Below are 27,722 nucleotides of genomic sequence, written 5' to 3' on the forward strand. Positions count from 1 at the left end.
GTCAGGGATTTTCTCTGCCTCGTGATGGCTGGGTGTTGTGTGCTGTCCTTAGGTTAGTTAGGTTTAAGTAGTTCTAAGTTCTAGGGGACTGATGACCATAGATGTTAAGTCCCATAGTGCTCAGAGCCATTTGAACCATTTGAACCTCACTCGGCATCTGTTAATGTTCCGTGTTGCATTCTTTGTTGAAAGCCTTCTTAATTTGTTCCAAACTGAAAACCGTCACTTGAGGTCTGTGACGTGTCTAGCTATCGCTCTAATAAGCTGTCCTATAAATTTTTTACTGCTCCAGTAATTCTCCTTTACCTGTTGTACATAAGAAATATTTTACCGGATCTACTGCTGACATTCACATCTGGTTGAGAGAATATGAGATGCAACAATATACATGGTCCGCTGCTCGTATTTAAACCATCGTGTCGTCATCCTGATTTAGATTTTGCGTGATTTACAAGAATGACTTCGAGCGAATGACAAAGTGATGCCCTGAGCATGTCTTCTAGCCCCACTTGTGTCCAAATGAGCTCGAGCTCCGTCTCTTGTGATCTCGCACATTGAATTTCGGCACAGCGCAGCTTTCTCAATCGCTTTTCAGAGGTGCGATCTACTCACTGGGAAATGCGTTGAACCGAGTACAGATTAGTTAAAAGAGGACTACGTTAACAATTAAATTCTGTTTTGTGCTTAAAAATACATTGCCTTTCATTGATAAACCCTCGTAGCTTCTGATGCCAATACACACGTAGTTCCACACTTCAAATGCATACACAGCTCGATACCAAAAAACTCCGCCGTCATGCTGGAACAACAAATGCATCTGCGACGTATAGGTTCCTACTTTAGGTGGCTATCGAAAATATCATACTTGTTTGTTGACGTAGTTGTTTACAGGACGTTTACCAGTAAACTTCTGAGGGATATTTTTATAGATTACTCTTCTACTTGCAGAGAAGCCTCGGCCTTTAACAAACTAATTTGATATTTTTCTCTTCTTAAGAAGTGATCCGTGAGTTACGAATTAGTGACCTAAAGAGTTGACCCTTTGGTAATATTTAGCAGTCATTTTCAGGATGAGCGCTATTCAAACACCACCCGGCAATCTGAGACATTTTCTAAAAAAAAAAAAAGACCACAATTAATTACTGTCCCTTACTTGTCCAATCCGAACTGTTGCTTCGTCTCTAATAACCTTAATCTCAAAGGTACATGTAGCTTTGACATACACACGAGATTTGCGGGATAGTTCTTTCTTCTTCATTCTCGAATATTAACATTATTTTCTTGTCCTGCGTTACGAGTACTAAATTTTACTAATGCCCTTGCTATGAATCAGTTGTAGGAAGTATGTATCGTAGTGCTTATTTTGTCTGACATACTGCTGAGTAGCATTGTTAATACCGTTGCGAAACGTGTGTTGCAAGAAAAGTCACGTCCCACTTGTCGCTTGAATTGCTTACCGAAATCTTTTGCGCCTACCTTTGTGAGACCCAACGTTCTCCGGCTTTTGTTATCTCTAATAACGTCCCATATTCTATGTTTAAGTTGTAACTGCAAACGATAAACGAAATCTGAAAATGTTGATTTTGGAACAGTCTTATTTATGTGGCGTTAGGCAACTGTGTAACATGCTGGCAACCAGAAAACAGTTTACTTGTATTAATCAAACACAATATTAGCGTTTGGGTACGGTAATACAAAGCATCTAATGACCACATAAGTGTTATTTTGTCTTCATTCAACATCTACATATATCCTCAGCAAGTTACTGTGCATTACTTGACGAAGGGTACTTCTTAGCACTATTAGCGATTATCTAAACTATTGCATCCGAGTACTGAACGAAGGAATCCATAAATGTCTGCGTGCGCCCTAATCTCATGACTCGTACATGAGGTAAACGATGGTTGTCGCCCAGGCGTCCTCGAATACCTCTGCGTTTCCTAGTGCTTATCCCGTTGTGGTTAGTAATATTACAGATTTTTTTTATTTAACTTATCTGTTGGGCAGGATACCTTTCCTGTCATCACAGTCGTCAGTAGACCTAAGGCGGATGCGCCATCTGTTAGGAAAGCGTATAAACTTTGCTACGTGTGTTATCGTATTTTAACTGTTCGTGTATCGCATTTTCTGAGATCGAGATTTGGAACTAGCCCATCTTTTGCCTGAACGAGCGTGGAAAATCGCCTACAAAACGCAGTCATAGTGTACCATATCAACGGTAGTTCAACCGCCGTGAGGGTTCGATCCACGTCTTGCTCACCTCGCTCTCCTCCACTCTAGGGCTATACAAACAGCTCAGTCGTCCTAAAACACAATTCTTTTAATTTATCCGAGAGGTTTTTTCGCGAGAACAACGTTGCCTTCCTTTCTTCCAAAGATCCCATTAAGGTCTCAGTATCTCCGTTTCGTGTAGACTGTGCAGTCTTCATGTCTGCTTGTTAAGGACAGTAGACAGTACTGATCGCACTAGTTTCGTGTTTGCGATTTCCTTTAAAGATGCATCCCGCTTTCCCACAGCCTCTCTAAAATATCTGAGTCTTCCATTCGCCCTACCTGTTACAGACTTTTCGGTTCCTTTCCATTTCATGTCGCGTCCTAATATTAGTTGTAAATATTTGAAGGTACTGACGTGGTCTACAAGATCGCCACTAATATTGAGTAGTGTAACGAAGCAGATCTTGGTGCATTCTCCATCGTTACCAGGTTTCTAATGACGTCATCATGTAATGTTGGCAAACTTCTCCCATTCCCCTTCCTCCACCCACAAACATAGGCCAGTTGCCCTATGTGTAAAATGGCGGGAAGTTAAAATAAATGGTGGGCTATTCAAAAAAATCAGGGGGTTTTCTTCACCTCACTTGTTCTAAGCATAAATTAGCGGGAAATTCAAAAATCCAAGATGGGCCATTGTCCTATTGGCTGAAAATTAGTAGGTGAGGCGTGATTAACATCTCATCAAAGCGATGCGTTTCAAACAAGTAAGAGGGCAGAAACGCTCCAGTTCTAAGATTGGAACAGGTTCAGTGTGAAGTCATGTATCCAGTTGTGAATTGTGAAGGGAGGGGGGACTGCCAGTAGCATACAATACAGGACAAACATCTTCCTACATTGTAGCTGGATGACGTGGCAACAGGTGGTTCAGACACGTATTGTGGAGGTGGAAGCAACTGGACAAACAAGACAAAAAGGCCTGCTGGAGCATCTAGCACTGAGTAGCGAACACGATGCCTGAGGTGGCTGAGTCAGATGCCAGTTGACTCCGTCTCTTGGTGGCACATGGTGTGGAACGGCACTTTCGAATACGCTGCCAAACACCTTGCGAGAAATGCTAGTGGACTAGTGTGGTGTGAGTGGCAGTGCTTAAACAAATAAAATGTAAGTGAATACCAACCCCATTCCTATCCTGTTACACAGAACACGGCAGTTTCAATTTCGTAACAGCCATGTAGGATACACCAGTGAGCTATAAAGTTTCAAACTTAGGACCAGTGCTCTAGTTCTGACAACCAGCGGGCCCCCCTACAATTTTAAACTTTGGTAAGTGATTTTTTTTTAATTTCTCGCCTTTTTAAACGTAAGCCAAGTGAATTTTTTCAATATCCCACCATTTTAAACTTAGGAGAAGTGAGTTCTCCGGTTTCAAACTTAGGGTTTAAATCTTGCTAACTGCGACATCAGAGAGGTGGAGGATATTGTTTAAACATTAAATACGAGCATAGCACAAGCGGATATATGACAGCAGCCTCTGGCGCCACAGACTGTACTGGCAGCGAACTTCACGAAGGGGATGTGTGGAGCTTGTGGTTGGGAACATTCCCTGCATTTCTTTATTTAAATAAAGATACATTTGTTTCTGTCGTATTCCTACCATAAATATTTAAATCAGGGCAAGTCAGCTCCTAGTTTATGGTAGCAGTTGTTTAAACTTGATGTCAGAGGGGTGAGAGAAATTGTTTGTACATAAGATAAAGGTGCATCTCTTCATATTCTATCCTACTGTAAATGTTTAAACAGCACTTAGCTTTTTAAACTTGGATGTCTGGAATGGGGAAAATTGTTCAAACATCTAAGCTGTGTGAGTTTTAAACGTAGGTTACGTGGATTTTTTTAATTTGCCGTCATTTTATACTTAGGGCAAGATTCTAAACTTCGAACACATGAAATGCGACAACCACACAGGCTTCAACAATATCTCAGGGTCTGCCCTGTTGAACTCTTATGTTATAGGGGCTGGGGAAATCTGACAACCACGCAGGATGCATTAGTATCCCAGCGTCCGCTATCTTGGATTTTCAACCAATAGGACAACTGCTGATCTTGGGTTTTTGAATTTCCCACTAATTTATACTTCGGAAAAGGGGCCTAATCCACAGTAATGTCAGAGGGGTGGAGGAAATCCAGCAATTTTTTAATATCCCGCCAGTGTTTTGAATTTCCCACTGTTTTACACACAGGGCAACTGGTCTATGTCTGAGAGTGAGGGAAAGGGTAGAAATTTGGCAATGTTTCATGATGGTATCATTGATGATGCCGTCGGAAATCTGTAAACAGTGCATATTGCACCTTAACCTGCCTAGCTGCACTACTATATTGTAATTAGATACTACCATGTCCCTTCTCTCTGTCATACGCATTATCTTATATCTATCTGTATTAACGAGAGTTGTCATCCACTACATCAAATTGAAATTTTATATGTATTTTCTTACGATCGTCCAGCTGTGTCATCTTCCTGTAGACAATAGCATCATCAGTGAACAATCTGATATTGCTGCTACCCCGGTCCATCTAATAAATCGTTTACGTATACTGGAAGCATGAGAGGGCACGCCGGCCGGAGTGGCCGTGCGGTTCCAGGCGCTACAGTCTGGAACCGCGAGACCGCTACGGTCGTAGGTTCGAATCCTGCCTCGGGAATGGATGTGTGCGATGTCCTTAGGTTAGTTAGGTTTAAGTAGTCCTAAGTTCTAGGGGACTGATGACCTCAGCAGTTAAGTCCCATAGTGCTCAGAGCCATTTTTTTGAGAGGGCACTTTAGGCTTGCACGTCACACAAAATATTTCCGTTCTGTTTCGTTTCCGTTGAACATTCACCGTTCTGTGCCAGTTTCTAGGTTCTATTATTTAAAAATTTGTTTTGTTAATCCCACATCAGTGAAGAAACTCCATAAGATTGTGTTTTGGTTATTAATTGCCGATCCAGTAAGGTGTCGAACTCCTCTCGGAGATCTAGGAAGACGGAATCTACTTGCATTTGCCATATGTAAGATATTATATATGAATAGAACAACTGGTGTTACACATGAGTGGTTTTCCCTAAACCCTAACTCATTCTTAGAGAAAAGCTTGTTATCCTGCGGGAACGTGATAATACCGGAACTGAGAATGGGCCCTAGCATCCTGCAACAAGAACTCACGCTTCCTTCGTTCAGTTGTGCAGCGCAGTCGTCTTCCGGAGAGCGGGGCTTCAGCTCCCGTCTGTCCATCGGAATGTTTGTCGTCCGTACTTTACCTAAGGGGCTCGAAGTGTTTCCCTGACTGCGGTTGCAGACAGCCCGCTCCCTAGCCTCGCACCATCTCATTAAACTGGACTTTCCTTCCTAACTTGTTTCCGCTGGACCACCCAATGCACGACCAAGGGCATTTTCGTAATTTATTTTAACCTTCATTTGTGTTCATTTTACTTTCACTTTCTCTCAATGGACTCTTGTCCCATCATCAGCCTAAGTTTTTTCTGCTTCGTATTTCATGTTATGGGATCCATCCTACTTTCACTGCTGTCATCAAATGCATAGTCTGAATTTTAGCTTTACTGCGAGATCCGTAGCATCTTGTTTAGTGGGCCCAGTTGTCTTAATATGCCTATTGACGTTTAGCCTGCGTTTTTTATATACTAATAAAATTTGTCAAACGTCTGAATTATTTTATAAGCTTTTATTCTGTATATTCCATCCTCCGAGTATTTTGGACCTAAAGTTTTCCTGATTACATACCGGTCTCTCTTGCCGATTTCTTTAATGTTTCTCTTTATGTTTAAAACGAGTTTTTCAGCACACAAGGGCACTCTGATATGATGGACGTGTTCTAGTGCTTTATTTTCGCAGTTTTTTTATTGGCAGTGTCTTCTGTAAGTCTGATTGTTGTTTCCAACGAATTGTTAGGCTAATCTCTTGAATGGTTTCGTCTAAATGTTGGAAATAAAACACTTTCTCGATCTTTCCGTGTTTAGATTAGATGTCAATAGACTAAACTCAGTAATAATTAATAATATATAACAGATATAAAATATAGATTTAGATTTCCTTATTTAGAAAGTTTTTAAAATTTTGAGTGGTTGCATATTGTTAGACATTTACGTTGTTTACGATCTCTCGAGACATATCGTTTTTCTTTATTTGTTTTTGTGCTGTTTGAATACTTAAAATTATAGTTTATTTTGTTGTTTTTTTCAGTCTGGATAAAAACTGAGAACATTGAATAAGCCGGCCGGAGTGGCCGTGCGGTTCTAGGCGCTACAGTCTGGAGCCGAACGACCGCTACGGTCGCAGGTTCGAGTCCTGCCTCGGGCATGGATGTGTGTGATGCCCTTAGGTTAGTTAGGTTTAATTAGTTCTAAGTTCTAGGCGAAGTTTAGTCGCATGGTGCTCAGAGCCATTTGGACCACTTGAACATTGAATAATAAAATAGCGCAGATTATTTATTAACGAAACGTCGATCAGTTTCGACAATTGTGGTGTAAAGTGATTTTTGTTAAGTGTTACCGGTGCGTTATAATATGTACCTGGGTATACGAGCTGCAGTTACTGCTTAAGAGCTACAGCTACAGAGAGCGGAGCGCTTGCATCGCTGTCTTGTGATGGTGACCACGGTGTTGTGCCCCATTGTGAGACGTGTGGTTTTTGCGGTGTTGCAGGGTCACCTAGGCGATAACCCATTCGAGACGGGTTCCTGGGCGAAGGCTCACTTCTCAACACACGCAGCGCCCTGGCAGACGTCTTCACTTCGCACAGGACATGGTCGGCCCACAGTGAGTACAAATTTTCCTCACTACGACCTCCACATAACTCAGCGCGGCCAAAAGCCGCCTGCACTTTCCGTCAAACTTTGCTCTCTATCTTCCGTAGGCGTGACGTGCACCAATACTTTTATTTATTTTTTATTTACACGTCAAGTTCCGTAGGACCAAATTGAGGAGCAAATCTCCAAGGTCATGGAGCGTGTCAGTACATGAAATTACAACATAAAAGTAATAACAGTTAAAAATAATTGTTCATGAACCTGAAAAAAGTCAGTCCATAAGTTTAAGTAAACGCTATCAGCAATACAATAAGAATCAGCTTAATTTTTCTGTATGTTCAGTCGTCGCAAGTGACTTCAAATCTGACTCGTTAGAGTAAAGCTTTTCATTATTTCTTTGCACCAAATGCTACCGTAAGCAGTCCACACAAAACATTTATTCTCCACCTATGAGTACTTGAGAACTGCTATTCGATTTCGTTTCCTGCTTCATAATACAGCTAACGTTATAATGGTTCTGCAAGTACAGTACCTATCTCTTTATTACTGAAAGGTACCATTCACCAATACAGAATTTCAGACCCTTTTATGGACGGTGATTTCCCTCTATAACAGCGCAAGAAGTGAAACAAGCCCTCTATAATTATCGGTGCTGAAAGGTGACGGTGCACCAAAGACTCTCCCCATCTATATTTATAGGCTGAAAATGACATTAACGTGGATAACGTGCATTTTTTTCTGGGCCGTACTATCGGTTTCCTTCAATTTCTTTCGGAGATTTAGTATGGGAACAATGGCTGCACACACACACACACCTGTGTGCGGAACTGTTAAGGCTTAGTTCATCTTAACGTCCTCTGCACGATCTATATGAATGGGGTTTAAAATATTCGAAAACTGCGGCGGTTCTCGGAACTTTCCAAAGAGCCCGAGAAACAGTAAGCATCGCTGTTTAGATTATACTTCTTATTTTTCAGCTTGCCAATTACTCCTCCCTGCGACTGAAACAAACTTGTACCCGTTCGAGATGTACTTCATTGTAGACGTGATATCAACCTAATGTTTATCCTACACATTAGACAATATAGGCCTCCCAAGTGCTTTAAAAGCAATATCTTTTATGGACGATGTGCAGTTTCACAGTATCTTACCCACCAACTGAAGCATTTGATTCACGTAACTTACTACTGAGCGTATGTAGTCGTCCCACTTCATCTTTCCACTGATTTGTATGACATCCTAAGTATTTATAAGGCATAACTAAAAATTACATTTTCTCAAAGAAGGAGAATTATCGACATTCCGGGGAGCTTCTGCATCTGTGTCCTTCGCGATACAACACCCTGGTAACGAAATTAACATTCCTCGAGTATTTCTTAGCGTTGAAAATAAATAATATGTGTGAAGTACCTATCTAAGTTTTACTCACCAATAAATTTAAAATTGTTTTTCGGTTCGGTAGCAGTCCGACGTCCTTCACATTAAAGAACAGTAGCTCACATGCACTGAAAAACCGGAAAAATATTGGCAAATTTAATGACAGCACTTCTCAGCACGCGCTGTCACTGTAGGTGCGGGATCCGCATTTCCAACGACAGCGTGTTTTTTTTAAGCCTCCTTGCCCGACAGATCACATGGAAAATACAACTTATACGACGCACTGGATGCCAGTGACTTTGGTCTCTAGTCGAAATTATCGTTTAAAATTGTTTTCTGCCATGTCAAAAGAATTATACGTAAGGACAGTGAATCGCTTCACAAGTAGTAATGTAAGGGGCGATCAAAAATGTTTCATCTGCGGGCGTTGCTACAGCGTACAAGCAACCCACGCGACTTCTATGCAGGTATATAAGGACCTACATGTAGGCAAGGGGTTAGCGTGGCCTTCGAGTGGAAACTTTTGGATCGTCTCTCATACCATACGACACTTCTGCTGTGCTATTCGTTGCTAAACTACGCGTCATTTCATTTAATCGCAAATCTGTTTCTGGATTCTTCTTGTAAATTAACTGTAGCACAAGGTAACGTTAAAAAATATAGATGACAATAGTGTGTCATGGAGATGCAGTAATGGCTCACAAAAGCAACACTATCTATGGAATTTTATTAGCTGCACCAAGTCACAGCATACATCAATACTGGAAATTTAAGTCTGAACTCTTCTACATATTTTAAACGTGCATGATAACTGTGGTAACAAAACAGGACAACAGCTGGATTTTAAAGGAAAATTTCGTGGCACATGTCCACTACAATTAAACTAAAAGAGATATCATTTAGTAACCGAGGAGGTATCAGGTTTCCATTAGTAACACCGTAGAATAGACAACTAATCAAAACTATCGGCGCCGACCGCTGTGGCCGAGCGGTTCTAGGCGTTTCAGTCCTGAACCGCGCTGCTGCTACGGTCGCAGGTTCGAATCCTGCCTCGGGCATGGATGTGTGTGATGTCCTTACGTTAGTTAGGTTTAAGTAGTTCTAAGTCTAGGGGACTGATGACCTCAGATGTTAAGTCCCATAGTGCTTAGAGCCATCATTTGAAAACTATCGGCGACGAAAAATGTGTGAGTATTGTTGTGTCACTTTTCTTTCTGGGACATAAGAACATCACAGCTGGAGCGATACTGACTAGACAGCAGTGAAGCTTTTAAGTTCAGCAACTTTTGCTCTTCGCATAATTCCTAATTTAGGAATCAGAAACATCAACATCATAATATGTTATGCACACGTCCATTCATTAAAGTCTTACGGAATAGGCTTTTGGGATAACTTATCATTTAAATAGAAAGTATTAATTGCACAATTGCGAGTAGTGAGGATAATATGTGGTATTCACCCGCAATCATCTTGTAGGCGTCTCTTCTAGGAGTTAGGATTTTAACTGTTTCTTCACAATTTTCATACACGCTAATAAAATGCGTCATAAGAAATTGATTACTATCGCTGCCCGTGGTTCAGAACGGAATTCAATATACATAAAAAACCTTTAATTAGTTGGCCAATAACATAGAAAGTGAAAATTTTTGAAATCATTCTTCTTCGGGAAACTCCTATTTCATAGACGAATTTTTTATTAAAACTGCTGTTAGATATAACTAGAAAAACTAAATTGAACTATACCACTACTTAAACGAGTAATTAAATAGTAATACGGTCATTTTGAATAAATTTGAGACAGTGTGTTATTTAGGAAACTTTAAATCGCTAGCATATACCTATACTTACAAACAAATCGTGTACATCGTAGCCTCGTTCCATATCATTTCGATAAAAGTCGTGGAAATGACCTTCAGAACACGTAACTTGCTCACTCACATACTCCCGCCCTATTGCCTATGATTCTCACACCTTTACTGTACGCTAAATAAATTAAGTTTCTTTGCGCTCTGTATGCTAACGTCAATTTTGTGATTCTTCTCGTTCACATGATACTACAGCTCTAGCAGTAGTTTCTCGTGTGTTTTTGGAAATTATGTTAATCGCGGTAATATAAGCAGGACAAAAAGTGCTTTATAATTTGGGTTCCATCTGCGGTGAGGGAACCGGTAGGTAACATATTCTTTAATAAGGGCACAACTAGCATTCCTGAAGGACACGGCGCGCCACATTTAATATAAAAGCCAGCGATTAGTTTTTACGTGGTTCTTAGAGTTCCATAATACGCACAGTAAACAGCAGAATTTGGCACCCTGGCCGCCGCCAGCAGCCGATACTCACAGAGCCTATTAATGAAACGGAGGCTGTGCCTCAACTGTCCGGAAACAAATTATAGCGGCATCATTCCCGGATTCCTGCTATTGTCCTTCTCCTCTCCCCCAAGCGCCAACGTCTGCAGAAAAATGCTACACTTCTGATTTACGTTTCCGGAAAGAGGGGACCCAGTAGATAGTCGTTTTTCCCCTTTTCTTTATACTTATAAAATTTCCTGCCCTTTGCCTCCGGTTCGTGGCTAGCGAGGGCGTAAACTTGGGGGTTATAGGAGCGATAATTTCCTCGGTTTTTCTGCAAGACAGCCAAACAAACATACAAACAATCGGTCGCAAATTGGCAAGCATTTTCTTGGCCCGAAGACGGAGTTGGCTTGCAGAGCGAGACTCGTACCCCTGGCCATTTTTTCCTAATAATTCTTGCGACGACAGAGCAACACCAGTCGCAATCACAACAATATTATTATGTCTTGTGCAAGCTTGTGAAAAGACTCTGTGGGGGAGGGAGGTGGGGGGAGCTGCCTGGTTCCTATTGAAGGCCTAGTAGTACAGAACTGCGCACTAATATTCCTTTATTTCTTCGAAGTATAACAGATAATCTTAAATGATCTCAGTAAACGAAATCACCGTTACCAATATCAGAATACGTCACGATTAATTTTCCAGCATTGTTTTATCAGCGTGTAAAAGTAAATTTCTGTCAGAATTACATCGTAGTTTGTCTAGAAGTTTCTTAAAGTTATTAGAAAACGTTCTCACGAAAAACCCACACTGTCTTACGAACTTTTCGAAACATTTCTGTTACATGCACGGTATCTGACGTATATACGCATGATTATCATCTCAGTGTGTGCGATAGGTAGCGTCCCGGGTGCGAATCCATGTCTGGCGTGCTGTATTCGAAGGTAGTAACGACGCTAGCAATTTGAATACTTTTTTTTGTTTTCTATTGAAAACCAGTTGTGAACTGAAAAAACTTTGTTTCAGACTGATATAATGTCACCTTGTGTGAACTTTAAGAGCGTTGGGCAGGTATTTTTGTAATCGATGCGTGTATTAACGTCCATTTAACATTTATTTTTTCGTGCTGACCTCACCGAAATTCTAGACGTTTTACAGAATGTATTTCATGGAGAGTGTATAGCACATACAACACAATATTAACCCATATTTTTTTAATGTGGAAATGTGTTTATACTTTCTTGTATTGCTGACTGAAAACGGCGTTGCACCTACTTTGCTTTGTTTATCCTTAAGTGACAGCAAACAGTATTGAAATTGAAACTTCCTGGCAGATTAAAACTGTGTGCCCGACCGAGACTCGAACTCGGGGCCTTTGCCTTTCGCGGGCAAGTGCTCTACCATCTGAGCTACCGAAGCACGACTCACGCCCGGTACTCACAGCTTTACTTCTGCCAGTATCTCGTCTCCTAGGTAAAGGTCCCGAGTTCGAGTCTCGGTCGGGCACACAGTTTTAATCTGCCAGGAAGTTTCATATCAGCGCACACTCCGCTGCAGAGTGAAAATCTTATTCTGGAGTATTGAAATTGGTAGACTTGCTTCGTTCAGGGTAATCGTGTATCCAAGTATACGTTACCGTCAGACAACATTGCTCAGGCCCCCACAACAAAACTTTCCGGTGAATAATTCCTCGTCACTTACAAGACATAGTTTCGCAACATTTCAACTTTGGCAGAAGGTCTAAGTTCGTCTAAAGTGTTAAGTAACAGTGCACGAATACTGAAAAACTGAAGCAATTTGCGCATTTCAGATTGCACTTCAGAACAAGGTCCTTGTTCTATAGGTTGTCAAATTTTACACTTATAACCTTTTTTTTTTTCAAAATAGCATGTGCCCTCGCGGTAATCTAAAACCTACTAGTATTACAAAGAAAGCATTTAAATGTGCATCTCCGTACCTCTGAGCGCCGTGGTAACACCCAGCACGCCATGTCCTATACATTACGCAAGACATCCACGGTCAGCTCCACACAATACAGTGACATTGCACCTGTCGACGACCTCGAGAAAATACGACACATTTGTCGATCAATGACACCTGCCATTTTTATTTATTTATTCATTCATTCATTCATCCAGGGATCATCTCAAAATGATATAAGATTTTTCATCATAATGAAACGTAAGTAAATAGCTCCAGTATACACAAACACAGTATATATGTTACATTTGGCAATGCGTCCGCAGCTCGTGGTCTAGGGGCTAACGTTGCTACCTCTGGATCACGAGGTCCCGGGTTCGAGTCCCGGCCGGGTTGGGGATTTTCTCTGCCGTGGACTGGGTGTTTGTGTTGTCCTCATCATTTCATTATCATCATTTGTGACAGTGTCTAGATTGGATTGTGTAAAAATTGGACTGCGTAAAAATTGGGACTTTTTACGGGCGCTGATCACCTCGCAGTTGAGCGCCCCATAAACCAAACATCGTCATCCATTTGGCAATGCGTAACAAGAGTTTATATTACTTGTCAAAAAAAAGTAGGGATGTAGCAAATTATGATTCTTTGGCAGTACAGCTAGGAGTCTTCTTCATACAATCTATCCGGTTTTTCAAAAAGACGAATTAAACTTCTGTAAATCTGAAAGATTTTGCAACGGTGATTTTCTGTCCAGAAGTGTCACTGAGGAAGAGGGCAATATTGTTACCTAGAGCACTTCGGTTCCAATTGGTTAGTAAGTTCTGAGACAAGATAATCTGAAATTATTGACAGAAGGCAAAAAAAATATCATCCAAGAGCAGTGCATACCAGCAATATCGTTTTATTCCGCCTAACTATTAAAACCGGCGTTTATGGATAAGTCCCCTTTGCCCTTTAATTTTAATGCCATTACATATGATTAAATAGATTACGTGTCGTGGTGGTGTTACGTTAAGCACTGTTGTCTTAACAGCAGCTGTACTATCTCTTACCAATTAACCCCTTATCGTTGTAACATAATTCGTAATTTAAAATACCTCCTCTTTAACTTGTTTGCAATACATGAAATTCGCACACAAATACATAAATACATGATTTAGCCAATGGGAAGCTCAATAATGCTATGTGTTGTTCTGTATAAACATGTCTTAATATCCGAAACGTATAACGCCTGATATCTATTTAATTTCAGTTTAATTGTAACATAGTTTTAGCCTTGGAATATGATTTTAGTGCTGTTATTAGTACTGCACCATAATTTACTTATTTCCTTATGAGTTTATCAACACACGGTTTAACTACTATAGCTGTATACTTCTTTTTATTTGAGACACATACTATGTCAACAGCCATTACTGCTTTCGTTCGTATGTTGGCCATCTTTAATTTCTGTAGGTCACAGACTGTATTTGCCGAACACTATACAGATGTTGTGTGATAATTGTCTTGTCTCACAAAAACATATTAATAGGAAATGGAAATACGACAGAACATTCAAAGTTGTGTTTTTTCAAGTAAGAAATTGTTTTACTAAGCCACAACGAAAGAAACCATAATTTAAGAAATTATAGAAAAAAATAATTTTAATCTTCTGTTTGTAGTATTGCAGAGATGATACAGAGTTTAATTCAGTTATTCCTCTATCGGCATTGGACCAAAACTAACAGCAGTACATTTGTTTTAGGCTTTTTCGTGCCGCTGAATTTTTATTATGAGAGATTTATCTCGTAACCATTGGCACGTGGATGAAAGTTTGCCCAAGAAACATCGAGACCATATATTTCTTTGCGCACCCGGTGAAGTTATTTTGAATATGCTGTATATATATATATAATACTCGCCAGGTTAACCTGAGTGTTAAAATGATGCAAAATAGGAAGTTTCTGAAATAACCGATTTTCGGTTATTTATTCCTATTGTTATCTGTAATAAACATAGAAATTAAGCAAAAACTGAAAAATTTTGAATCATATGCATAGACTCAGAAGATACATAGAATCAAAATATTAAAGTAAATAGGCAAAAAAAGGAAAGAAATCTCAGTCCATCCACTGTTATCTGCTTCCTCGCAAAGTGATTAGTAGTTGAATATTTCAAAAAAATCATCAGTATTCTCCTGTTGATCCTAATTTTTTGAAACTCTGCTCAAAAATCATGTTGCAATCGCGGATCACGCCGCTGTTTGGGCACTACGTATACTCAGTGCTGAAAGATGAAAATTGAGACTAAAAGACTCTGTTTTTCGTGTTAATTTGTCCGTTTTTAAGGGCTACAATCATATAAAGGAATATTATATAGAAACAAATAGCAGATCCGCTACTTTCTATTTTTATTGCATACTAACAATGAATTGTTAAGTTTTTAAATTATTACTGTTACAATAATTTCCTTCCTCTTTTATTATTTCATAGAAATCGCAGACAAAGCGTTAATCTTTTAAAGCAAACGAAGAACTGTACTTCATTGCTACGTCATTCCGTAAAAGTGTTTCCAGACTAGGGTTAGTGCCATGCTGCAATTCAACGGATGGTGTCTGTGCAATGCAGTACCAATTTTTGTGCTATGTCTTTGCTGTTAGTTTCCGTCGCCATTGTTATTAAAATAGCAGTGATCGCTTTTCTCATTTTCCACAACGCAGTATTTCAAACCAATGCACATTTTACGAATAAAACTTACTTCTCTTTTGAAGAAAAGGTTTGTTTAAATTTTAGCACTGCTGCTATGGCTAATTGATATTTAGGTTTTTTACCCGATCATTACTAAAAAATAAAAAATACCGTTATAGCCGAAACCAAATAAATACCATAAAATACCGCTTATTCAGGACTAAAATACTGGTATCGGTTTAACCGCTCGTTTTTTCCCATCCCTAACTGGTACAGTGGTCACTACAATTTGTGATCGACGCCTTTGCGCTTACCGGAAATGATGGCGTCACGTAGGAGCGGCAGATTGTTGTAAAATACTCCTCAAACACGCACTGTTTAAATGCCGGCGCGGCGCCATGGCGACGGCTAATTTATTATGTCACTTGATGTGTGCCTAATTACTTCCACCGCCCAGCAAAACAAACAAGGCACTCCCTCGATTTCTTCCCTTGCGCCCTTATTACAGCGGTTTAAGGAGTTATTTCTATCGTTATTAGGCTGCACACGCGCAGCGCTTGCTCTTCAGAGACGCGCCCAAAACAATGTTGTAGCAATTACTGCTGTTTTAAGCTATTATTCAAAGTATTTCCGTCTGTCTGCCTCACACGTTTCACAGATCTAAGTACCTACTCTGGAGTGCTGCATAAAATACAACTGTGTTGCAATATCATCGACGTCAACACGACTTTCTCTTCGCTAACGTTATTCTACACGTGACTTAAAAATAATTACATAAAATTTGTATGCAAACACTAAAACGCCCAAGAAAAAAGTGGAAGTATTAAACTGCGGTCGATACACGTGATGATATGATGCGTTGGTCGAAAGCAAATCGTTTTTAAATCCACAGCTGCACAACTACTAGAGAATTTTCCCAGATGTAAAATGTACGATACGTACAGAGAAGTGGAGACGATGTTCCTCCCTCTTAATAATTTGAAAATTCATTCGTCAACAGAGACGCTGCGCGATTGCACTCCCAATGCAATATGTTGACCTTGGTTCCACAAGGAATAAGTAAACCACGGCAAAAATCCATTTGTGAATTTGAAACTCGTGAGCGCCTTAAAATGAACGTGCTAATTTCAACGACACCACACAGCTTTACAGCTTCCGTACATACACATTTGCCAGATTAAGATAAATATTTGCATATTATTTAAATCTGTGTTTACTGGCGCCCTTTTAAAAATTTAATTGTCACCCGGCGGGCAGTTAATTAATTATCCGCACCAGTAACACGCTTCTCAGTTTTTCGCAAATACTCCTTCCTCGGCTTGCCGTGTATTGTTTGCACTGGCCGGTGTCTCAGCAGTCGTTTTATATATCTATTCCCGCGGCTGAGTGAATCCGCTGCAAGAGTTGTCTCGAATACTATACACATTTCTGTGCTAGGATTTCTCGCCGTGCTTTATCTTCTCTTTAAAATTCGATTTGGCCAACTGAATGTTACTAGCCACAAAGTGTACTCCCCTTCTTAATTTATTATTACGTATATCGAAATTGCGTAGCATTTGCTTTACAGTACTGTATTCTTCACATTCATGATTTTCGCTTTAAAAATACTGTGTACTCGTTCTCGTTTCCTAAGCGCCATAAAATAGCACATACGAATGACTGCGTCGATATGTTTCAAACAATTCGTATTTTTTGTCTGTGACCCTTTTCACCTTGCGTAGCCTTTAAAAGACAAAGTTTTTAGTGTGTAATGTGTATATGAAAAATGCTGGTGCCTTATATACGTCTTTTCTAAGAATTCTTTAATTTGACACATGAGTTTTTGGAAAAGCGTCCACGCTTTAAACGTAAAAATAAACTAGCCGTTTTGCTAGGCTTGATTTCCCTTGGTGTAGGTATCGCCTGTGGGGTCATTCCTGTAAAAAATCGCTCGCATTTCCTTAAAAAAGTGGCGAAAATTTCATATGAATAGGATGTCCTCTGCAAATAGGATTGTCCACTGCAAATTAATCACATTTTCTGCACGTAACTTAATAATAAAAAGTACAATTCTTCGTTCGTTTACTATCCACACGGCGATCTGTCGACATAGATTCTCATTTTTACGATATTCAGCTGTGTTTATACTAAAGTTGCTTATGAATATGTAAATAACAGTAAACGAGATAGCGATTACAGTGGACAACAGTACGTCGATTTACAAAAGTTGCATAATCCACTAGGAAGCGCACGTCGGAATATTTAAAGAAGAAAGATGAACATGTTTCTCACGTATTTCTTTCTTACAGCATTGTAAAATGTTCATACTTCATTCCTGAAACGATAAAAATTGATCATTCTAAAAGTTTCATTGTTTGTCCGATTATTACGGATCCCTCGTCCAAACTGAAACATTTTAACTATTTGTTCTCGTCGTTTTCTCCTTCACCGTAGCATCGGCGCGCTGTGAAACAGTTATTCATGCGAACTACAACGTGTTCTTTATATCCTCCGCGGAAACCACGCACTACCAACAGCAGAGGGAGAGGGTCACAAGTAGAGATTTTTTACGTTCTTCGACATTTTATTAGCGAGTAATAAGGTGATCCCGCGAAAGCGTAGCGTAGCACATAAATTGCTTATATAAAACAAACGAGCACTAAAATATTCACGACGTGTACACAGGGGTGGTTTCTGATTGGTTCCTTCAGCCACAAGGGATCACAACTCTCCGATAATTACAAGAAAAGAGTTTTCGCTTCCTTCTTACGAGGCAGCTTTCAAAATATTTCACGGGTCTAATTAACAACATTCGTAACTTAAATTTATGTAAACTGCAATTCGGATGGAGAGCGTAATAATGGTTTAAAGTAGTGTCGGGCTGCGCTTCCCCAAGGGAGCACGCCGTCTGGGCTGTTCTTCCCTTTCTTCGTGTCTTGGCCTCCGAAACTGTTGTCGTATTACAACACTGGCTTATCAACTTTACCCTCAGTCTTGAAGCTCGAAACTTGAAGATGAATCTGGACAACTGGAATGATTCTCAGGAGAATCTTTCATGAGATTCAGTTATCAAATATTGCCAAGAGAATTAGCAGCTTCATAACGATATACAACACTTTTCCCCTTTAATTCCATTACCCACTGATTTTAATTTTTCGTTTGTTACGAAGAGCTTTCTCTGTCGTCTTTTCATATTACGTCGGTAACAGTAGTAGAGTATACTGGACGTATATAATAAGTAATTAATAAATTATTTAAGTGAAACGAAGAAACTAAAAATTACTGATTAAGGAAACATTACTGACCTATGTTTCACAAAATTTTACACTGCCTTTGTTTCTAGTCACAAGCTCATTTTATAGTGTTACTGTGTTTCGAATTAACCATGAATATCTTTTGTCGTTGTGGAAGGCGAGGGTAACTTATTTGAAATAGTAACAATAGAAAATGGACCACATACCCGAAATCTAGTCCGTGTAAAATAAGCTAAAACTTTTGGAAGCATAGGCCAAAAAAGTTGTTTTTCCTTGCCTAATTATTTACAAAGTTTCATAAAAGTCGATGAACCAAGACAGTTAAACTGTCTAAATAAATTTTCATCGCCATATCCATCGTGGCGCAATGTCGTTGCTTATTTTAACGACAGACGCTGCCGTCTTGTTAGGAACAGCTACAAAACGAATGAAAGTATATTTAACGTAAGGATAGGGTTGCCAGAGAAGTCTTTTTTATTTTATTTTTTGTCGTTGCATGCCCCTTAGAATAAGAACGAGGCATCAGACGGAAACGAAAGCGCTGATGAACGCCTAACAGCCACGCTGCTATCATATTTTGTTCCGGCGTTATTTGAATGTGTCGCAGAAAGGGAGAATTAGTCACAACGCTGGGGGAGCGTCCGTCTTATTTGTATATTTGTTTTCAGGCAGTGGTCACAATGAGGTTTCAAATGTCAGCGCCCGAGGCCGGGTCCCAGTCTGCTCAGAGATTAGTTAGAACTAAAAGAGAGAGGCTACACATGCTGAATACAATGATGCGACAGATGATAGTCAGCTGAATGGAAAACCCCTCGGAGCATTTTTACTCGAAATTTTCCTTCTTTAAATATGGCAAACAAACAGCTCGCCCAGGCCACATTGATTATTTCTCGCAAGATGTAGAATGCCCTGGAGATCTTCTCTCGCGTATTGTAAAGGCGAGAGGCTTAGGGCAATCTCGCGAGACACAGAGCCCATTCTTCTTCTTCATTTTTTATTTTCTTCAACCTCTGGAAATTTTACTGTTGCGTTATTATCGTACAATTATCTTTCCTTTCGTACCGATTATCTAATGTGACTTGAAAAGAAGATTTATTTCGCGGTATAATTTTGTTCTCTCATACAGCTTTCTCTAGATGTTAAATAACTGGCGAGTTCATTGAACTCATAAAACTGCCACATTCGGAGGGTGTTCATTCCAGCGAAAATATGACTGACAGCCGATGTTGGGATGCGCGAATCACGGTTGTCAGATAGAAAGCAAGTTTATTTGAGCTGCATCTCATTCGTCTACGTATCATGTGTTGGAAAAGGTTAGTCGAGGGGGGGGGGGGGGGGGGGGAAAGCATCAGACATGCTCGTTTTTCGTTCCATTGCATTCCATCGACGCTATTAATCTCACGAACTCTAGCAATTTATTGAAACATTCGTATATTCGTATAAGACTGCAGTGCGACAAAACGTCCCCGCAGCACCCTTAGGAACATTGTTTTGTGTTAATGTATGTAAATTTTTCGTTCTCTCCAGGATTTACTTGGCTGAGAAACAGAGATCCGTCAGTCAAGCTGCAATGATATTTGCATGCCGTTGTTCTGAGACTCGTTGCTGATGCGAAGTAAATGAATATATGTTAGAAGAACTGGTGCGTTAATGAATGTTGTTTTGTTAGCACTTAGCCGCAGTAAGTGACATCCTAAGCACAAATAATTCGTAAGTACGTTGCACCGATTAACAGTAGCATCGCCTTGTAGTTCCGTTACGTTTCAGTACTGACTGAGACGTAATTAAGTAAATATGATAAACTGTAAGGTGTCTGGCAGAGATTTTATTCTTTTCAAACTTATGAGTAAGTAATTCTCAGGAAACTATCAACAGAGATTTTATCGGTCTTATATATGTGTCGCTTTCTGTTAATCATTGAAAGTCATTTAGTTCAACAGTTCTCTTAATGTTGCTTAATACTGATCGTGCTGTCTTATACATGTGCAACAATTATGCATCTACACTTCGAGTTTATATCTAGCCTGAACGATTTACTAGTGTGTTCTGTAAAATAATGCCTCCGAATTTTTCATGTGAAAACTCTTAAAGTCTTTTAATTAAAACGAACGCTCTTAACAGTCTACATCTTTACTCTTCATATCTACATATTTATTTCTCAACATAGTCATCCTGGTGACGAATACATTTTTCCCAACGAGAGCACTGGACTCGCATTCGGGAGGACGACGGTTCAAATGGTTCAAATGGCTCTGAGCACTATGGGACTTAACTTCTGAGGTCATCAGTCCCCTAGAACTTAGAACTACTTAAACCTAACTAACCTAAGGACATCACACACATCCATGCCCGAGGCAGGATTCGAGCCTGCGACCGTAGCGGTCGTGCGGTTCCAGACTGTAGCGCCTAGAACCGCTCGGTCACCGCGGCCGGCTACGACGGTTCAATCCCGCGTCCGGCCATCCTGATTTAGGTTTTCCGTGATTTCCCTAAATCGCTCCAAGCAAATGCCGGGATGGTTCCTTTCAAAGGGCACGGCCGACTTCCTTCCCCGTCTTTCCCTAATCCGATGAGACCGATGACCTCGCTGTCTGGTCTCCTTCCCCAGAGCAACCAATCAACCAACCCAACGAGAGACCAGCTAGTTGAAACCATTATTGTAGACTGTTTGACGTTGTTGACGGAACCACAGCCTCACCTTTGCTTGCGCCACTTCATCATATCAAACTGCAGTCTTCGAAAATTTTATTTAAGTTTTGGAAACAGATTGAAATCCGATGGGGCCAATTCGGGACTGTATGGAGGATGAACGATGACAGTCAACCCAAGTAGTCGGATTGTAGCAGACGTCTCAGCGCTCGTGTGTGGTCTGCATTGTCATGCTGAAGGAGGGAGTGCCCCTTGTGTTGACGAACTCTTCAAATTCGAAACTCGATTGCAGGGCGTTGTTTCTCACGCAGTCTTGTTACACCTTACGGTTCGGAGCCCTCTAGCGGCATAATGCTGCAAATATGTAGACATGAAAAGTAAAGATGTAGACTGTTAACAACATTTGTTTTATTTATGAGTTTTCACATAAAAAATTCAGAGGCATTGTTTTGCAGTACGCACTCGTACTTGTACGTGCTGCAACAGATATTTTTCAGTAATAAACTAGTTCCAGAATACAGAGTTAGAGGTCACCGTTTCTGAGTTTCCACTAATTCAGTCGTTGTTCAAACGGTTTGTTGGACAAGGTGTGCATTCCTAATAGAAATGACACTGTTTGCGGTGGTAAGAGAAGTTAGCAAGTTCTTGATTTTCAACTTAATTTCTAAGTTGGACCTGTTGTTAACTACACACTTCACGTTTAGAAGGTAACTTGGGAATCATCTGTCAGGGATAAATAGATAATTCGATAATCTGTTATTAAGTGTATTTTTCGGAGGGACGTGCAAAAATGTGTCAGACCGTTGTACATTAAATATCGAATTTGCTACTGTAACTTGAGATAACAATATTTCTGTTAGTCACAAGCGACTTGATTTTATGGTTTAATGCTTTTAACGACGGATTAGCGCTATTTTCTATATAATTAGACGCTCTTGCCAAAAAAAGCTTCGAGGTGAATTCACACTCTCTTGTGCAGTGCATCAAGAGCCGTTTCCTGGCAACTACGCGGTTTTCTAGCGTTTCGAATTTTCCCTTGCGCATACTAGAAAATTGTGGAATAGTGTAATCGCCTTGGCACTATAACATCCTACACGGGATGTCAAGGGCCGGACTCAACTGCTCTATTCGTTTCGTCGTTGTCGATAAGTGTTCATTCATATTAGCGCAGGTCATTTTCAAGGAGTATATCGCTATAAGATTCTCTCACTTAATGTTAGCTACCACAGCCAAAGCGACTCCTCGACCACGAACAACACTAATGTTCAATAACCACGCAGCATTTGGCAGTGTTGCGTAAATATAAAACCGATATTTCGTGGACTGTGACGTGATGATCAACATCTTGAAAGTTTGCCACATGGTTGTGGAAAGCGCTGGACCTATAGCACGGTCCTCATTGTACACCACACAGCTACTAAATGTGTTTATTTTCAATACCGGTTTTCGGTGGTCTAGCGGTTCTAGGCGCGCAGTCCGGAACCGCGTGACTGCTACGGTCGCAGGTTCGAATCCTGCCTCGGGCATGGATGTGTGTGATGTCCTTAGGTTAGTTAGGTTTAAGTAGTTCTAAGTTGTAGGGGACTGATGACCACAGATGTTAAGTCCCATAGTGCTCAGAACCATTTGAACCATTCAATACCGGTTTCGTAGCAATATAGCGCCATTTTAAATGCAAAAAATTCATTTGCGGTCGTGCATATAATTTAAAGTCGCCAGGTCAGAGTATTATCCAATCGGATCGGAAATCTCCAACATAGAGGCCTTGAAACTAATGTGCCATTCTTCGAATGCAATTTTGCTCTCTCTCTCTCCTTTTCTTGAAGACCATCAGTGAACCTGTAGCTTGAATGAATTATTTGCGTCGAGAACAGATCTATAACGCTCCGAAAACAGTCAGCAAAATAAACTTTCTTAGTAGTGGCATGGTTATATTAGTGTTTTTTTTTTTTTTTTTTTTTTTTTTTTAAATAATGGTGATGGACATCTGCCCCCGGAGCGCCATATTGCTTTCCTCGCGATACCTGCTATATCAGTGAGCGTAAGACTTGTTAATTGCGCAGTGCCAACTCCTACCAAAGGCGATTGTTTTCTTCGATTATGTGTGCGATATTCTTGGAAAGCAGTACCATGCCATTGTGCTGTTTATAGCGCGCGCGCTTAGATGGCGGCCCGCTAGCGCTCCGGCGCGCACTTTTGTAAACAGCTGTGTCGTCCAGCGCCTAATGAACGCTCACCCTTTCAGCGTGCTTACTGGAAGCGCATTGTCTTGCAGTGTGAAAGTTTTTGTGTCACAGAATTCCTTGCGGCGCGTGGTGACGGCACGTTTTAATCAGTGACAGTCGGCAGCCAATATCTGACGCAGGACGTGTTGGGCGACATTGTGTGGCGGGCCTTGCCCTGACAACCTGAGGACTCCTGAGCAGCGCCACCTTTGACGCTGCTGGGGGGCAGCCACTTTTAATACAAATAATTTGCCAGCATTGTACACAGGCCGGACGTTTAGCAATTCAGCCGTACGATTGCAGTCAGAACAAAAGCTAAAGCAGCCTGCCTAATGCTTCGGACTCTGATGTTAATATCTTTCCGTCTCTCTTTTTATCATTATATGACGCTCGACAGTGTACGTATAACGTATACTAGACGAAATAATCTCTCAATATCCGTATGAAACGAAACTGGAAGTCAAATGCTCCTTCGTGTAAGTCAGAAACTTCACGCTTGTGTTACTTTTGATTTCCACTCTTTCATATACAAAAATTTTATTTTCAGTCGCAGTCGCAAACGTTTACAGCTGTTACGGGTTTCGACGTTTGAGTCACCGTAAGATAGTCAAACCAACAGGGAGAAAGGTCATCACTTCTGTATACGAAAATAATGAAACCAAAATCTAAAAGACGTTAGTGATAAAACAAGAGCATATCAGTAATGGAGTACTATGACAATCACTTTATATCCACCTATTGTGGCTCTTGATCCGGCTGGGAGCGACGTCTAAAATAATCTTTCACAGCTGAAACTTCGGTTGCTGGTCAACTGCAAAGTTGAAGTTCGGTGCCTGCTTAAATAGCGCTCTCTGGTCACTATGAGTGATGGAGTTATCTTCTCTACAGCATTCTTCGAGTTTCCGTAATATTTTGTCAACATTTAGCACCAAACAACATTGGAAAACAAAAACACGCGATACCGTTAGACGGTGCGATGGAGAGTGTGGGTATGCTCTGGTGTAGAATGGTGGTCCGAGGTAAGTTCAGAAACCGATCGGATGCTGTATAATCCATTTATTACAGCGAGGTAGATCTAATGCAACTCAGCGCATATGCAGCGCTGCTGGAAGGCGGCCCACTGAATTCTTCCTGTTGCCGCAACTAAAACTAGTTAATTCTTTACATTTCATTGTGGACACATCAGATTAGTCACTGGCTCACAAAATCTATAAGAGTTCGCCTGCGACACATCAACAGCTAAGAGCGGTAGACGATCACGTCATGATTTTTGATCCATCTCGCTGTTTAGACGCAATCGTCTACTTTCTACATTGATCTAAACCTCACTGGTACCCACAGGCTTCCACGTCTCAGTCAACCATTATCCCTACAGTCATGGAGTAATGCCCTCTTTGCTGGCATACACAAGAAACTACGTAGTGTGATTCGGTGCACGGGGCCATATGACCTCGTATGTTACTCTGTGTCACTGGTTCACCACTTGGGTCAACCGAGCGAGGTGGCGCAGTGGTTAGCACACTGGACTCGCATTCGGGAGGACGACGGTTCAATCCCGTCTCCGGCCATCCAGATTTAGGTTTTCCGTGATTTCCCTAAATCGTTTCAGGCAAATGCCGGGATGGTTCCTTTGAAAGGGCACGGCCGATTTCCTTCCCAATCCTTCCCTAACCCGAGCTTGCGCTCCGTCTCTAATGACCTCGTTGTCGACGGGACGTTAAACAGTAACCACCACCACCACCACCACCACCACCACCACTTGGGTCATTCCTAGGTACCTCAACCTACATCTATATCCATATCTATGCTCTACAAGCCACCTTACGGAGTGTGGCGGAGGGTACTTTCTGTACCAGTGTCACTCCTCCCCCCTCCCCCCTTTTAGGCGGCGCGGAGCGGCCGCGCGGTTTGAGGAGCCATGTCACGGATTGCGTGGCTCCTCCCGCCGGAGGTTCGAGTCCTACCTCGGGCATGGGTGTGTGTGTTGTTCTTAACGTAAGTTAGTTGAAGTAGTCTGTACATCTAGGGACTGATGTCCTCAGCAATTGAATCCCTTAGGAATTCACACATTTCCCCCCCTTTTTCTCTTCCAGTCGCGAATGGTTCGCGGGAAGAACGATTTCTTGTAAACCTCTGTGTCGGCTCGAATCTCTCTGATTTTATCTTCATGATCTTTTCGCGAGATATACGTAGGAGGAAGATGACCCTTCGAGGAACGTAGGCGCTCGGAACTTTAACAGTAAACAACACCTTGATGGAGTTCGCTGAGCATCTCTGTGACGCTTTCGCGCTTACTAAATGAGCCCGCAACGAAACAAGCTGCTCTTTTTTTATCTTCTCTATTTCCTCTATTAATTCTGTCTGGTACGGCTCCAGGACTGAAGAGCAGTATTCAAATATTGGTCGAACGACTGTTTGTAAGTCAACTCCTTCGTTGATGGACTACATTTCTTGAGGATACTTCCAATGAATCTGTATGCATACAAAGATGGCAATATTACAACCATAACAATGCCAAAGACTTCCACTCTTAGACATATTTCATTATGTACATGTGTGTGACAGTAGAAATTTACCTATCGGTTAGAAGCCGGTAACGGCGCTGTTTAAATAAATAAATATCATTGTAAAAAGTGGCTGGTTGCTGTCATATTTTGTGTGAGAGTCAACCTATTCATTTGTTTACGTTGTGGGTCAGTTGCCATTCATTGCACCAAGCGTCGATTCTCTGTAGATCTTCCGGGTCGCTACAACTTTCTAACGTTGAGACTTCTCTGTACACAACGGCATCATCCGCGAGAAGCCTCATAGAACTTCCAGCGTTATCTACCAAGTCATTTACGTGTATTGTGAAAAGTAATGGCCCTATAACACTGCCTTTTTTTTTACGTCTGATGACGTCTCTCCGTTGAGAATGACATACTGGGTTATGTTTGCAAGAAACTCTTCAGTCCAGTCACACAGTTGAGCTGATATCCCATATACTCGTATTTTGTTCATTAGGCGGCAGGGTGGAACTGTGTCGAGCGCGTTCGAAAGTCAGGGAGCACGGCATATACAGTGCCTGTGCGCCTCTATATACCGAGCGAGGTGGCGCAGTGGTTAGCACACTGGACTCGCATTCGGGAGGACGACGGTTCAATCCCGTCTCCAGCCATCCTGATTTAGGTTTTCCGTGATTTCCCTAAATCGTTTCAGGCAAATGCCGGGATGGTTCCTTTGAAAGGGCACGGCCGATTTCCTTCCCAATTCTTCCCTAACCCGAGCTTGCGCTCCGTCTCTAATGACCTCGTTGTCTACGGGACGTTAAACACTAACCACCACCACCGCCTCTATATACGTCTTTCTGGGTCTTGTGGACGAAAATAGCGATCTAGGTTTCACGCGATAGCTGTTTTTGGAACCTATGTTGATTCTTACAGAGGAGATTTTCGGCTTCCAGAAATGTTTTAATACGCGAACATAAAATGTGTTCCAAAATTCTACAACAGGCCGACGTCAGAGATATACGCCTATAGTTCTGTGCGTCTGTTCGACGACTGCTTTTGAAAACGGGAGTGACGTGTGCTTTTTCCCAATCATCAGGAACGTTTCACCCATGCAGAGACTTACGGTACACAGCTGCTAGAAGAGGAGCAAGTTCTTCCGCATACTCTATATAGAATCGGACTAGTAGCCCGTAACGTCCAGCAGCATTTCCACTGTCGAGTGATTTCAGTTGCTTTTCTCATCTATAGTCGCTTATTTTATCTGTCAATTTGTCATTCGTGCGACGATTTAAAGGAGGAACTACAGTGCGATCTTCCTCTGTGAATCGACACCTGACACAGTGAAAAATATTACAGCTTGAAACGTCCCCTTAGAAAAATTTATGAATTACTGTACTGATAAACCTCTTACGTTATTTGATTTTCAAACAGCTGAGCAAAACTGAACGTGCTCAGACATTTCTCTCTTTACTTATTCTGATCATCAATAAAATGACACACAATATTTTTAGCGCAACGCAATCTGACTTTCAATAATCCCTACAAAAGAATGGCCCTGACTAACAATAACCTATACCTTTCATGAATCACTTACCTCACAGAAATCTTCGTTATTAGAACTACTGCAATACAGTGAGCGCCAATACTGCCAGCTAAATAAAAGATTCTAACTACTGAAGGCACTAACTTCCGGTTAGGCATACTTAGCAAATGAAAGATTTTGATAGAGAACAAACAATGTATCTACCTTAATAGTGTTCAAAAGTCATATATATATATATATATATATATATATATATATATATATATATATATATATATATATATATATAAAAGTCATATATATATATAAAATCAGT

General features: G+C 40.9%; 1 protein-coding gene across 1 annotated transcript in view; it reads left to right on the forward strand.

Annotated features, from left to right (window-relative positions):
• Nucleotides 1-27,722, forward strand: part of LOC126470686 (forkhead box protein P1) — a 724,940-nt gene that overhangs the window by 313,900 nt on the left and 383,318 nt on the right. Inside the window, exon 2 of the mRNA XM_050098687.1 lies at nt 6,913-7,026. Coding sequence (XP_049954644.1) covers nt 6,913-7,026 — 114 coding nt within the window. The remainder of the gene's footprint in view (nt 1-6,912; nt 7,027-27,722) is intronic.

Source organism: Schistocerca serialis, chromosome 3, assembly GCF_023864345.2.
Source record: "Schistocerca serialis cubense isolate TAMUIC-IGC-003099 chromosome 3, iqSchSeri2.2, whole genome shotgun sequence".
NCBI classification, from domain to species: Eukaryota; Metazoa; Arthropoda; class Insecta; order Orthoptera; family Acrididae; genus Schistocerca; species Schistocerca serialis.